Here is a 15,146-nt window from a genome sequence, read left to right as displayed (position 1 = left end):
CAGCAAGTACAAAGGCAAGAGCACAAGAAAAGGTTTGGCCAATTTTATAAAGGAAGCGAAAGGAGACTGGTGTCCCTAGAATGTGTTTAGCCAAGGAAACAGTTCCATCTCAGGCTGAGATTTAGGTGCCAGATTTAGGCGCAGCACGGGACTAAGGGAAGGCTTTCTTCAAATTCATTGCATCATTCCAGGTTAACTTCTTTCTTTTGATCTGTGAGCAGCATTTCAGAGAGTATCTGAGGGTTCTGGAGGATACCAACTAATTTTAAGTTTTTAAGCCAGCAGAATTCCTTCTTCTTATTAGTTTCCCTTTAGGCAGGGACAAGTAACGGTTGGCCACAACAAAGATGGCGGCAGCGGCCTCACACGGCAACGGCAACGTCGACGCCATTCATCAACGAGCGCGATAATATCATATAGTTCCGCCTTGCCGGTTTGACGTCACTTCCGGCCCCAGCCAGCGGCGTGCACGCCTGTCTTCCGGTTTTGCGCTTGGATGTGCGGACGGAGCTGGGTAGACTCGGAGTCTCGCGGAGGGAATCCCAGGGAATGAGGGGCCAGCAACATGGACAGGGAAGGTGGGAAGTCCGCGGCTGTTGTCGCAGTTGTGACTGAACCTCGGTTTACCCAGCGATACAGGGAATATCTCGAGAAGCAGAAACTCCTGGAGAGACAGTACCGTGTGGAAAAGATGCCGGATGGCACCGTGGCGCTACCAGTGGTGGGAGAGGCCCTCCCTGAGCAGCACCTGCGGGAGCTGAGGAATCGTGTGGCTCCAGGCAGCACCTGTGTGCTAACGCAGCTCCTGAATCCTGTTCCTTCAAAGAAGGCCCAGGCTTGTTCACCTGCCCAAAGGCTGTGTCTTGAGGTGAGTCGCTGGGTAGAGGACCGCGGAGTGACGTGGTCAGCTCAGATGGAGGCTGATCTGCCCCGATCTTGGCAACGACATGGTGACCTCTTGTTGCTGAGTGAGGACTGTTTCCAAGCCAAGCAATGGAGAAATCTGGAACCAGAACTCTGGGAGACGGTTGCCTCGGCACTTGGCGTCCAGCGTTTGGCCAAACGAGGGCGGGTGTCACCGGATGGCACTCGAACTCCAGCAGTGAGTCTGCTTCTGGGCGACCATGGCTGGATAGAGCATGTGGATAATGGGATCCGATATAAGTTTGACGTGACCCAGTGCATGTTCTCCTTCGGAAACATCACTGAGAAGCTTCGTGTGGCATCGCTGCCCTGTGCTGGAGAAGTGCTGGTGGATCTCTATGCAGGGATTGGTTATTTTACCTTGCCTTTCCTAGTTCATGCTGGTGCTGCCTTCGTCCATGCCTGCGAGTGGAATCCCCATGCTGTAGTTGCTCTGAGAAATAACCTTGAGCTCAATGGAGTAGCTGATCGATGCCAGATACACTTTGGGGATAACAGAAAACTGAAGCTCTCAAACATTGCGGACAGGGTGAACCTGGGGCTGATTCCCAGCTCTGAAGAAGGCTGGCCCATTGCCTGCCAAACGCTAAGACAGGATGCTGGAGGCATTTTGCATATTCACCAAAATGTGGAATCTTTCCCAGGGAAGACTCTCCAGCCTCCTGGAAGCAGTGAAATGGAAAAGGAGTGTTGGTCTTCTCCTCAGCAAATGATCACTAACCAGTTGAAAAATGGAGCTGCCAGTGATTCTAGGAGAAAAATGCTGTCAGCCGCCACCAAGCCAGAGTGGCAAAGGTGGGCGGAAGCTGCAGAAACTCATATTGCCACTCTTCTTCAACAGGTGCACGGGAAACCGTGGAAGACACAAATCCTGCACATCCAACCAGTGAAATCCTATGCTCCCCACGTGGATCACATAGTCCTGGATCTGGAATGCCGCCCCTGTCCTCTAGTTGGCTAGAGAAGGTGGATCCTGAGACAGGAGGATCTACGTGTGAGTGACCCTTAAAGCATCAACTCAGGCTGGGGCCTCACCCCTCTTGTCTCCTGGTAATCTATTTTAATATTTTGTGGCCCTAAAAGCAGGCTCTAAATCAATACATATTATTTCATTTGTCTTCCATTAACACCCTACAGAATGAGCTACGTATCTGGGAGAAGTAGTGTGACTCATTGAAATGAGGCCTGGCTGTGCAATCGTGAGTTCTGAATTCTAACCTCAGTTCTATCTAACCTGGGGTACATGGTTCCAGTATTCCTTTGGCCTTGAATTTTCTCATTTGCAAAATGAGGGATTCTTGGCAAGGTCTCACATGGCTGTCACCTAATAAACAGTTATACACAGGGCATTGGTTATTTTAGAGTGAAGACGCAGTGCTGTTTTCCAAAATCACTGCAGCTACAGTATGGAAACTCACCTGAGTGGGGCCAGGATGGAAGCAGGGAGACGGGCAAGGAGGCTTCTGTGGCGGTTCAGGCATGAGATGATGGTGGCTCGGACTAGGGTGGTGGCAGTGGGAGGTGAATGGATTTGAGAAGTAAAATCGATGGGTCTGAGCAGTGGAGTACAAAGCAAGGCATTCAAGTGGTGCTGCTTGGTTATTATGACTGACTAAATTAGGGAGGGAAGAGGACAAAAATTACTCTAGTGTATTACCTCCATTCGTCTACTTTAGCATTCCTAAATGAGTAGGTGCAGGGAGGATGTGTCTTAGGTTTATTGTAGTAGAGAAAGTGTTAAGATTGACTGCTTTAAATGACAGGGCAGGGAAACTAGATTTCCAGCCTTAGCTTGTGCAGTAGCTGCCAACTGCTAGCTAATTTTTAAAGTTTGAATTAAAATCTTAGATTTTTACAGGCCTCAGACTCCCTTTCCATCTTCCTTCCCTGGCCGAGAACATCAGGGCCAACATAAGGAGCTCAAAGGAATGTGAGATACTGTGCAGTTTTCCAAGCCTCCCCTTATTTTATGGCTGTCTGCCAGCACCATTGTTTGCTGTTGGAATGACTAAATGTAAGGAATCACTGTTTACCTTTATGATGACTAATTGTCGAGAATCAATTTTCAGAGCTTTGTTTTGGTGCACTTTGAAGCCATCTAGGCTTGTTTTCCTCATGAAGGAAATACAGAAAAGTGTGGATTGGGAGTTCCCTGGTGGCCTAGCGGTTAGGATTCTAGGCTTTCACTGCTGTGGCCTGGGTTCAATCCCTGGTAGGGGAACTGAGATCCCGCAAGCCGTGTGGCGAGGCCCCCCCCCCCCAAAAAAGTGTGGCTTTATCAGTATTATGATTGTACCTGGCATTTGTCTGGCTGCGGTTGGGCTGGGTGCTTGTTCTCCTGCAGCAGTGCCAGTAAGGACAGGATTGGTGCTGCTTGTGTTGTTCTGAAAATATCAAATGCCTACTATCAACATGAGCCACAGGAAATATGAAGAGGCATTAGATACTGTCTCTGAGGAGCTCCCAAGCTAACAACAGACGTAACACAAATGCTGAAAGAGTCAGAACGCAGTAAGTGCCGTATGTGTGATAGCTCGTTGTAGGAGTGTAAAGGTGGGAAAGGAAAAAAAAGCTCTGAGAATTGAATGAGGAGGTCTTCAGAGAGGTAGTGTTTGAATGGGCTCTTAAAAACTGGGTGAGATTTTTGTTAAGTGGAGTCAGATGCTGGTTGAAGAGACTAACAGGTGCCAGAGTTTGGAAGCTCAGAGTGTTTGGAGCATTGCCATTAGATCAGTTTGGAACAGAAGAAGCAGTGAGAGATGTGCTGAAGATGGGGGTCGCTGTAAGGATTAAAAAGAAGAGTGTGTTGTGCAGAGTAGGCCCCCAGGAAATGTTGGCTATCATGTGACCCCGCAGAGGGAGCCTGCTAGATTCCATTCCCATCCCACAGAATGGCCTTCCTGCGTTCGCCTTCATCATTTCACACACTGGGTTTCTTCTCACACCTGTGCCTACAGCAGTCTCTCCTCAAGCTAAAGATGGCAGGCGGGGCTTGAGCCAATCCAGGGGGAGAAACAATGAGGAAGATGAGTCAGGGAGCCGCATGTCCAGGGGCTGAGGAGTTAGCTTCCTGCCCTAAGCTGTGGGAGAGGCAGCTGATGTCACGTGCACCCAAATGAATTCATTCAACTTGTTATACGTATCAGGCCCTGAGTGTTGGTGGGGAAAGAAGATTGACATGGGCTCTGCCTTCGTGGCATTTAGGTTCCACTCATTCAGCTCCTGGCTCCTCTTTCTATGTGACCTGAGGCAAGTCATGAAATCTCTCATGATTTCGTTTCCTCGTCTGTATGCTGGAGTTAACAACTGAACATATCCTGAAGGGAAGTTGTTGGGTTTAAATGAGTGAACATACGTTAACTGTCATCACAGTGACTGGTATATCGTGACTATTTCAGTCTTTGTGTGAGGGGAACTACCATTTCCCAATTTGGCTGAGGGATTGCTGCACATCTGCTTTACTTACAGCAGAATGACTTTATTTTGAAAGCCATTCACTGGTTGATTAGGATGTTCTGTGAATTTCCCCATCAGGCACTGTGCGGAGGGCCAGGGACGTAGAGGTGAGTAAACCTGAGTCCTGCCCACAATGGAATCACCATCTGGTGACACGGACACAGATGAAGCAATGTCAGTACTGTGTACTAAGTGCACATATAGAAACAAGTGGGTTTTTGCAGGCACACGTAGGATCTGGGTTCTGGGAGGTGGAGAGGGTGGCTGGGAAGGCGGCAGCAGGGGTGCCTAAGCTGAGAGTTAGAGAGCATGCCAGAGTTACATGTGATGGGAGAGAATAAGGGTCCCTTAAGCCTCTTCTCCACCTGAGTATATCCATTTACAGTACAGTTTTCTCCAAGCACTTGCTGGATGGCCTGACCCAGAAGAGACATTTAGTGCAACCAAGGAAAAAAGACTGAAGGGGTCAGGAGGCTCATGGCATCCTTACAAATTCAATCCAGGAATTTGTAAAAGTTCTAAAGGCTTCCTTTGCGGGCATTAATATTAGTTGCTGATTCATGTACCCACTTGATGGAGAAGTTGTGATTAAAAAACAATAATAATGATTTTATCAAACTCCCTCAACCGTGAGCTGCTCTATTCATTCACTCCATAATTTTAATAAATTACATGCATGTATTAATACACAAGTATAATGTATATATTTAAAACGTACAAACAGAGAAGTTTAAAACGATGAGACACAAATATATAGAAAAAGCATTTTTAATTCAGTTTCTTCCACCCTGGGCACATGTGTGAGAAGAAACCCAGTATATGTCACTCCAAACAGCCTCAAGGTGCAGCCACTTCACATGGGCAAGCCATAAAACTAGTCATTTTCAAACTAAACTATTATTTTAAATGATTAAAACTATTTTCATATTTTTTAAAGCATTTTTGAGTTTTGTTCTGGAATACAGTTAGGTTACTTGGAAACAGTTTGATCTTTTTGAGTCTTGCTTTTAAGCATTTGTTAGAGCAGCATATAGTCTAGGATTAATTTTTTTCCATTATTGAAGCAAGGCCTTTCTTCGTTCTCTGACGCCTTGTGAATTATGAGATTTTCCACTCTTGCTGTACATAAGAACAGGAATTATCCACCACCCTGTGTGGTGTGAGCTCTGAGTATTGTTTCCTATAATCCTTTCTGGTGGGTCTTTTGTTGGCTTTTGCTAGTTTCCTATCATGTGGGCTGATCATTACTCAGCTGAAAACTTTTAAGGGAACAGTCAGCAGATCTTTGGAGTTCCCTCTGTGTGGCTTTCTCCTCTCTGGCATTCTACCCTGTGAACTCTACTTACTTGGGCTCCCAGGACTCACCTCCTCACCTCAGGGAGTCAGACTGCTGGCCTCCACTCCATCCTCATGCCACAGCCTGGAAAACTTCTCCAGGCTGTAAGTTGGAGCAATTGTATGGCTCACCTGGTTTGTTTTCCACCTCTCATGGACCATTGCTCTTCATCGCCTATGTCCGATGCCTTGAGGGCCATTGTTTCATAAATTTTGTCAATTTTTTTTAACTATTTAGAAGTTTATAATAATTGTTTTGACGTAAATGTACTAGCTTTCACAATCATTGATGAAATTCACTATAGCAATAATATACATACTTCAGCTGACACAATGTTTCAACATGTAAAGCACATAAGAATTTCTTGCTACAATTATGTTTAGAATGCTTACCTATATTATAAAATGAATATTAAAATATTAGCAATGATATCTTTCTGATTAGATACGATAATAACTTGCAAGATTTCCTGACCAACAATCACACACAATTTCAGAGAGGCCAGAAACAGTGAGAAAATAGGTATTTGTCTCTTTGGGTTTTTAAAGGTCAAGGTTGAATCCAAGGTAAGTAGAAAATATTGACTATGAGGCTAAAACTGAATTTTGGTATAACACACACATATTAGGTAGGTAGGTAGATACAGATGGATAGACTGTCCTAGTTTCCCTTCTTTTAGTAATTGAATTTTATTTTAAAATCAAAGCTAAATGTACAGTTTCAAAATTCAAATAAAAGTAGCAAAACTTTATGGAAAAAACAAAGCAGTTCTGCAGCACCATGGTGAAGCAGCTGTCCTGCAGCTCCTTTCCCTTCACTTTGTGTGTCTACTTTCAGCACTTTCAAATGGGCCTATGTGCCAAAGGAGATGCAGGACCTAACCTACATGTACCAGCAGGAGCCATGAGAGTCTGTTGAACTGGGTGCTGAGGGTGTCGGATGGGAAGCAGTTTGCATTCATATAGGACAGAGAACAGTACTTGCCCACCCTCTATCATAATATAGTCTGAAGAGATCTAGACCATCTGAACCTTCCACGGAATGTCACACTGACCTATTACATTCATGACATCATTACTACTTGGGCCAGGTAAACAATAAGTAGCTAGCATATTATACTCCCAAGGATAGGAAATAATCACTAATAAGAACAAGCAACCTTTTACATCAGTGAAATTTTTAGGGTCTAGTGGTCTGCTTGAATGTCAAAATGTCTCTGTAGTAAAGAACAAAGTTTTGCATCTCACTCATTTTATCAATATTCTGCCACCAAGAATGCACATCAAGCTCCAGGCTTCTTTGTGGGAATTCAGAACTTGAGAATACTGCTCTGACTCATATACTGGGTGACTGGAAGGCTGCCAGTTTTCAGTGGGATCCAGAGCACATAAAGGCTCTGTAGCAGGTACAGGCTGCAGTGTAATTAGCCTTATTGCATGGGCCATTCAATACAGGAGATTCTACGGGACAAGAGTATCTGTGATAAGCATAGCAGCAAGCTCCAACTGGAGAATTGCAAGGTAGACTTCTAGGTTCTGTAGCAAGGCCAAAGCATCTGCAGTGGAGAACCACACGTCATTCAAGAACGGCTCCTTGCATGCTGATGGGCCTTGGTAGGAAGTGAGCATCTCATGGGACATCAAGTAACCCTTCATGAGCTATAGGTTTTGTCAGACCCACCAAGTCAATCCATCATAAGGTGGAAGTGGCACACCTGGGATCAGTGACAAGTAGGGCCAGGGGAAATGAGTAGGTACATAGGCAGATGGTCCAGACTCCCGTATCATACGTATAACTCTTGAACCAGGGTCCCTCCCTCAGTTCACAACTGTGGCTGCTTGAGAGGCTCTTTTGTCTAGCTGATTCAGGACCAAAAAGCCCAAGCTAAGTTCACCGATGGGGATATTGGAATATGGGTTCAAAACAAAAATAGACTTCTGCCCTACAGCCCAAATCAGGAGTGCTGTTAAAAGACAGGTGAATTCTCCAAAAAGGCAGAATTGGGGGCAGTATTCCTGGTCATCCACTTTGTGTGGAAAAAGAAGTGGCTTGAAGTAAGAATATATCTTCTTGGCAAGTGGCAAATAAGTTGGCTAGATGATCAGGGGCCTGGCATGAAAAAGATTAGATCAGGGACAGGGAAGCCTGGAGAAGAAGCAGTGGAGAAGTCTGCGGGATTCGGCACATGAGTAAAGAACTTTGTGTTGTATAACAATGCCTACCAGGGATAATCCACCGCAGAACAGGCACTCAACAACCAGGTAAACAGACTTGGCCAGTAACTTCAGCAACCGCAGCCATCAGCTGCCCCAGTACTGGCACAGTGGGCTCATGTACATTGTCATGTCCCAGGGATGCAGGTGAGCAAGAGGCCAACAGCACGGCTTCCACTCACCAAGTGGCCACTCATGTTCAGCACAGAGCCCTTGATACAATAGCATCCCTCAAGGAAACCAAGCAGCTACTTGGTAGCAAGTTGATTACACTGGGCTCCTATCCTAGAAGGACAGTGACGGACCTTTACTAGAATCTTCCCGTCTCCAGGTATGAGTTTGCCTTTCCTGCCCACAAGATGTTGGCCAGACTACTTGTCCAAGGGTTTACAAGTGTTTGATCCATCAATATGTATCCTGCATAATATTGCCTTTGACCTAGGGACCTACTTTACAGCAAAGGACTGTTTCATGACCATGGGATTCACTGGTCCTATCACATACTACAGAACCTAGAAAATGCTGGCCCGGTGGAGTGGTGAAAAATCCTTTTGAAACTGCAGCAAAAGCTTGGAAGATGTGAAGATGGGATGCCGTCCACCAGGACTCAGTATACTAAATCAAACTCATTATATAGTGCCATGTCCAGTATAGACAGAAAATGCAAGTCTGGGAATGAAAAGGTAGAAATAGAATTCCCCTTGTAGGCTAAATAATGGCCCCCAAATAAGTCCATGTCCTAATACCCAGAACCTGTGAATATGTGATCTTACATGGTAAAAGGGACTTGGCAGGTGTGATTAAGTTAAGATGGGGAGACTAGCTTTGATGATCCAGGTGGACCCACTATAATCTCAGAGGTCCTTGTAAGAGGGAGATGGGAGCAAGTAGTAGGAGATCTGATGAGCAAAGCAGGAGGATGGAGTGATGTAAGGAGGGGACCATGGGCCAAGGGATGTAGGCAGCCTCCAGAAATTGAAAAAGGCAAATGGATTCTCTCCCAAAGCCTTCAGGAGAAACAAAGCCTTGTTGACACCTTGATTTTAGATTTCTGATCGCCATAATTTAAGAGAATAAATGTGTTGTTTTGAACCACTAAGTTTGTGGTAATTTGTTATAGCAGCAGTAGGAAATTAATACACCCACTTCCTGTCTCCACTGATCCATGTGCTTTCCACCCCCACAACTCTGCTCTAGAGCAGCGGTCCCCACCCTTTTTGGCACCAGGGACCGGTTTCGTGGAAGACAGTTTTTCCACGGACTGGGGGGATGGTTCAGGCAGTAATGCGAGCGATGGGGAGCGATGCGGTGCGGCAGATGAAACTGGCTCACTCGCCAGCCGCTCACCTCCTACTGTGCGGCCCGGTTCCTAACAGGCCCGGGGGTTGGGGACCCCTGCTCTAGAGGGCTGGTTCCTATCAGGGGAACTGTTTCATCAGGAGACACAATTAATAGATCCATTAAACTTTAACCTACCGAGGTTTCCCAGTAATTTTAGGCTCCTTGTGCCAAGAGACCAGCAAACAAGAAAGAATCACCATCCTGGTTGGAGTAATTGAATCTGATCAGGCGGAACTGGAGTTACTGACAATGAGGGCAGAAAGGAATATATTTCACACTCAATGCATCCACTAGGGTGTCTCTTTGATACTTCCCTACCCAATATCAGGAGTAAAATGGGCAACTTCCAAAATGGCAGAATAAGGACCTCCAAAAACTGGCTCTTCCATAAAAAGCAATGAGAACACTGGCAAAAATTGTCAAAATCAACCTTTTCAGAATTCTAGAAACTAAAGGCTTGCAACAATCTAAGAAGCTTTCATTCAAGAAAAGCAGCTAAGTCTTGATTAAAAAGGAAAGCTTCTGGCTTTTTAACTTGCTCTATTCCCAGCCCCTCACCTCTAATACAATGTTAAATTGTTCCTAATTTTAGGGAGAATGCCTCTACTGTGTTTCATCATTAAGTTATATACTGTCCTTAGGTAGTATCCATAGAGTCCCATTATAGTGCTGTTTTTAAAAAATCATCCTTTTTCCACCGCACTGTAGTGTCACTTTTATGATAAATCAGGTGATTGTATATGTGTGAGGCTATTTCTAGACTTTCTCTTCTGTTCCATGGGTCAGGTTTTCTATCCATATACCACCAATACCATCTTGTCTAAATTAGAGCCTTAGAATAAGTCCTGATATGATACTGTAAATCATTCAGCTTTGTTCTTTAAGATTGCATTAGTTATTCTTGACCTTTTGCATTTTCTTACGGATTTTAAAATCAGCTTGTCAATTTTTTGAAAAAAAATCCTGCTGAGATTTTTTTGGGGTGGGGGGAATTACATTGAACCTATAAGGTAAAACTGACATCTTTGCAATATTGCATCTTTCACCTTGAAGCTTTTGTTCTACTCATTTGGGTGTAGCCATGAAATGAGAAGTGATTATCAGAAACCTGGATGACAGGATCCCGTCCAGGGTGAAGGATCCTATATTTCCCGTCTGTCAGAGGGATACTATATCCATCTCCTCTAGGCTCCCTGCCTTGACAGATGTTTTTAACTTAGTATTACTTGTACTCTTCCTCTCAGCAGTATCTAATCCCTCAGATTATTCTTAACCATCACCTTAGATGACTAACATATTTGAGCCTATCATATATTTATATCCTAATATAAATTCAGTACTACTGAATGGCTATCACATATAACAACCCAAACTAATAAACAGTATCTTCACAGTACTAACACAGTATTGTGTTAGTATATAGGGGTTCCAATGAGTATTTCTCCTAAAATCTGTTTACCATATACCATACTAAGTACTTAAACATATTGTTTTAATTTGTGTAACAAGCATGAGCAATTACTTGCAGAGGATCAGATCTTAGGCTGTGGAATCTGAAAAGTGTGAGTTAGAAACCTCCCACTCTTAATTGCCTGTGTCCTTGGACAGGTTTGTGGAGGATTAAACTGGATAATACATGTTATATGTTTTGTATCTTATCTGACATTATTAATCTTTTTTTCTGTTTTTCCCAGATGAGGATACTGAAGATTAGAGCTTAAGTACATTGTCTAGAGACAGAGAACTAGTGAGAAGCAGAAGTGGGTAAGCATACTGCCAGGCATATAGAGAGTGCTCAGTAAATGTTGAATAAATGAATGAATGAGTGAACCAAAGTCAGTCAGTATGTACTCAACGTTGACTCCAAATGCCACTATATTCTCTCATGTCTCCTTTGTTAACTAAACAACAACAGAATCTTCCTATTCATTTGGCATTTACAAAACCAGAAAATTCAAATAGCTGAATTTCCATGAGCATATCTGAAGTTTACTTTAATGAATGAGAAAAACTATAAAGTAATTTAGGATCAGAGATTATTTTCCAAGTAGTTCCCAACGTCTGAGATAAAATTATGGTATGTATTTATCCTTTTGGGGGCTACCAATACCTACCCTTCTTCCAGCATCCCCACCTTCCATTTGAAGGAAATACATAATACACTGGCAGGGAGGGCTGGGGTGGGTAATTCTAAGTGCTTGTTTCCTGCTGCTTTCTCCCACTAAGGAAGCTGCTTGTACCTGCCCTCTGGTACAGCTTGGGTACAGATACATGGTCCAATAAGCTTGGCCAATTGCATAGTCACTCTTGGAACTTGAAATCCTGAAGAATAATTAAAATAATTCTTTAATAAATTCCCTTTTTGCTTAAGATAGCCCAGAATCAGTTCCTGTTGCATGTAACAAAGACTTGGCTGATGTAAATATCAACCGAAAATTGAAACTAGTTTTTACACATTCTACATCTAAAGGCCTTTTAGAGCAACTAAAAGGCTTTTGAACCATTAAAGCCAAATGAACAGATTGTTATTTTTGAACATAGGTAATTTATGAATACACACACACACACACAGCTACCCCACATACTGTTCTGGGTAGACTCAATTTAATATATACCTGAGTTGTGCAACATTCAAATCAATGTAGAAGCCAAAGAGATTAGATTCAGTGAACTGCAGCTATTTCTTTGAAAGTTTATCTTTTATCTTAAAAATCCCTAAAAGCATTCTAAAAACTACCTCATTAATGTAAATTTAGATTTAAGGTAGTATTTTAAAGTACTTGCCAGGATCTTATTCAAACCTTCATTTTATAGATGGGGAGAGTGAGACCTAGTGAGTTTAAAGAGACATGCTTGAAGTCATATGTAAGATAACTGTGCCACCACTCCTGAAAGTTCTGGGCCCAAGGTGGAATTTAGTTTTAATTAGAAATTCTTATACTAATAAAATTTGTGCATCAAATTAAGATCAGAAACTGTTAAAACATGGATAGGCAAGAAAGTGCAGGGGAGGGACAAAAATCTTTTCCTTCCTAGGTTCTGTGGCTGGGGCCCTGGAAATTAAACCAATAAAATAAAGATTAACAAGAGAAACACAAGAGTTTATTAACTCATGCCATGCACATATGTCTGGGAGAAACTAAGTGTTGAATAACTCAAAGAGGTGGCTACAATTTGGGGCTTATATAGCATCTTAGCAAAGAACAATGCATTGTAGAGAAGTGATAAAGGAAAAGGGGTTTAGGCTTTTGGGGTGGCAGACTGTGGGAAGGTGAATGTATGGGGGGAAACTAATGGATAATAAGGATTAGTTTAATAAGCTTTGCCAGTGATTGAGTCTAAGAGTTGTCCTCTTCTTGGTAAGGGAGAGGGAGACACCTTTACCAAAAGAAATTTATGTCCTATTTTTAGGCAAATGGGAAGGAGGGAAGTGTTGAGGTGGAGAGCTTTTTGTTTGTTCCTGCTGTTTCTCAACTGTCTTCAGCTCAAAATAATCATGTCAAAGTAACATATTTTGGGGTGGCAAGTTCTGATCCTCTACAAAAACAAAAAAGTATGGCCTCTTCTGCCCTGAGAAGGAAAGAAGGCACTGCCTGGGTGTTCTTACCTCAAAGATGAGAAACAAAGACGGAGGTCAGAGTTCTTGCCCTTAAGTCACATTAGTAATGAGTTCTTGGTACTTCCCTGGTGGCGCAGTGGTTACGAATTCCTCTGCCAGTGCAGGGGACACTGGTTGGAACCCTGGTCCGGGAAGATCCCACATGCCGCGGAGCAACTAAGCCCGTGCGCTACGACTACTGAGCCTGCACTCTAGAGCCCGCAAGCTATAACTACTGAGCCTGCGTGCCAGAACTACTGAAGCCTGCACACCTAGAGCCCGTGCTCTGCAACAAGAGAAGTCACTGAAATGAGAAGCCTGCACATCACAATGAAGAGTAGCCCCGGCTCGCTGCAACTAGAGAAAGCCCCCGTGCAGCAACAAGGACCCAACGCAGCGAAAAATAAATAAAAAACCAAAAAAGGGGTTCTTGCCCTTGACATTAGTATAATGTGGCCGACCACGCTCCGCAGTTCTGCCTAATCGGGTAGGAGATGGAAAGGATGATGTGCAAAGAGATGAGATGGATGTTTTTCTCGGTAGCGCCTACCACTCCCAGCCCAGTACCACGAAGGGCGGCCGCTCCATACACCGCACGCAGCGACGCCTCCGATAGGCGGCCTTGTAGCATCTTCCCCGGAAGGTCGGCCGCTCAGACCCGGCTTCCCGGTGGGGTGGAGTAGCTCAGGCAGGCGGCGCCCTTTGGCTCTCCTCCTGCCAAGCAGTTCTGAATCATGTTTATGGGACGTTTAATGGGCTCTAATAAAGCAGCTAATAATTCCCTCCCGAGGAAGCAGTGACTGCCTCACAGCGCCAACGCCTTTGCGGGTGAGGCGCCCACCCTGAGGCTGGAGGGCGCGGCTGCCCAACAGCGCCTGCGCCACTGGGTGGCGCCAAAAGCAGCAAAGGCGGCTCCGGCCCCGGAGATGGGGGGAAACCATGGCAACGATAGGGAAGTCTGCTACGCCGAGCGTGGTGACCGCGAGGGGAGCGCCCCTAGCGCCGTATTATGGCGCGAACGTCGGCGCGCGGCTTCCGCGGTCTCGCGTGACCGCGGGCGCAGCCTCCGGGCCTGGCAACAGCAGCGATTGCAGAGGCGGGCGGGCGAGGTCAAGATGGTGGCTCCGCGGGCGGGGGAGGCGGGGGAGGGAGGAGGAGCCAGACCATAGCCTGCAGGAAACACCGACACCCATAGGCCTCCCGGGAGCCGCTGCTGCTGCCTCCGCCGCCTGCTCCAGCTCGAGAGACGCGAGCGGGCGGCGGGGCGGGCCGTGAGAGAGACACGAGAGGAGGGAGGGCGGGGGCGGAGTCGCCCGCCTTCGCCTCCGCCCCCGGCCGCCGTCCCGGACCCTACCCCGCGCGGCCCTGCCCGGCCCGCCCAGCCCCGGTGTGGCAGCGGCTCATGGCGGCGGTGGGGCCCCCGCAGCAGCAGGTGCGGATGGCCCATCAGCAGGTCTGGGTGGCGCTCGAAGTGGCGCTCCGGGTGCCCTGCCTCTACATCATCGACGCCATCTTCAACTCCTACTACGATTCCAGCCAAAGCCGGTTCTGCATCGGGCTCCAGATCTTCCTCCGGCTCCTTGGTGAGGGGGACGGGGTAGCCTGCGTGCGGGGACGGCTCCGCGGGCCGAGACGTGCAGGAAGGAGAGGACAGCCGAGCGCAGGCCGTGGGGTGTGTGTGTGTGTGTGTGTGTGTGTGTGTGTACTAGTTTCGCGGGCCGAGACGTGCGAGAGGGAGAGGCCAGCCGCGCGCAGGCGGTGGTGTGTGTGTGTGTGTGTACGGTAGTTTCGTTTCCCCCCTGGGGGCGTCTTTGCGGGCGGTGCGGGAGGAGGAGATGACACTTGTCTCAGAGTTGACAGCGGAGCGGTCCTCCGTGCGAGTCAGTCTCCTGTTCATTTTTGCCTCTGAGCGAGGGCGGGGAGAAAGCGAGGTGCGAGCATGCGGCTCTGTGCCTGCTGTTTCTCTAGGGGAATGAGTACTGGCTTAACCGCGTTCTATGCGACAGCCTTGGAAAAACAGCAACTCTGCTTACGTTTTTGATCTCGCCGTGTGTGACCTTGGGCTCGTCCTGCCGAGGCCTGGGCCTCAGTTTCCCCCTTTCCAAAATGCAGAGTACTCGTATGTTGTCATTTAAATGACATCCAAACGAAAGAGAATGTCAGACCTTGAAACTGTTACCAAAATCCTCATGAAGAAGGCGATACTTATAACGAGTCCTAAAATTTTCCCTTAATAGAGAAGAAGGTATTGAGAACGGTTATAAAAACGTGGCTAGGA

At 46.1% G+C, this 15,146-nt stretch overlaps 1 protein-coding gene across 11 annotated transcripts in view; it reads left to right on the top strand.

The window, feature by feature from the left end:
• RNF139 (ring finger protein 139) overlaps nt 1–15,146 on the top strand; it is a 106,781-nt gene that overhangs the window by 58,455 nt on the left and 33,180 nt on the right. For 2 of the 11 annotated variants that reach the window (XR_008619507.1, XR_008619506.1), the window contains exons 1-3: nt 503–1,974; nt 2,062–2,123; nt 10,965–11,034. Coding sequence is in view for 2 of the 11 variants with exons in the window: in XM_055091239.1 (XP_054947214.1) it covers nt 566–1,885 (1,320 nt within the window). In the remaining 9 variants the exon portion in view is untranslated. Of the gene's footprint in view, nt 1–502; nt 1,975–2,055; nt 2,124–4,458; nt 10,633–10,964; nt 11,035–12,966; nt 13,634–14,047; nt 14,452–15,146 lie in introns of those variants that run through there. The other 9 variants (XR_003683447.2, XR_003683448.2, XR_008619508.1 and 6 more) reach the window with 9 other exon arrangements.

The sequence above is a fragment of the Physeter macrocephalus genome, chromosome 15, assembly GCF_002837175.3.
Source record: "Physeter macrocephalus isolate SW-GA chromosome 15, ASM283717v5, whole genome shotgun sequence".
In the NCBI taxonomy this organism is placed as follows: domain Eukaryota; kingdom Metazoa; phylum Chordata; class Mammalia; order Artiodactyla; family Physeteridae; genus Physeter; species Physeter macrocephalus.
This window is presented reverse-complemented; position numbering and strand designations above follow the sequence as displayed.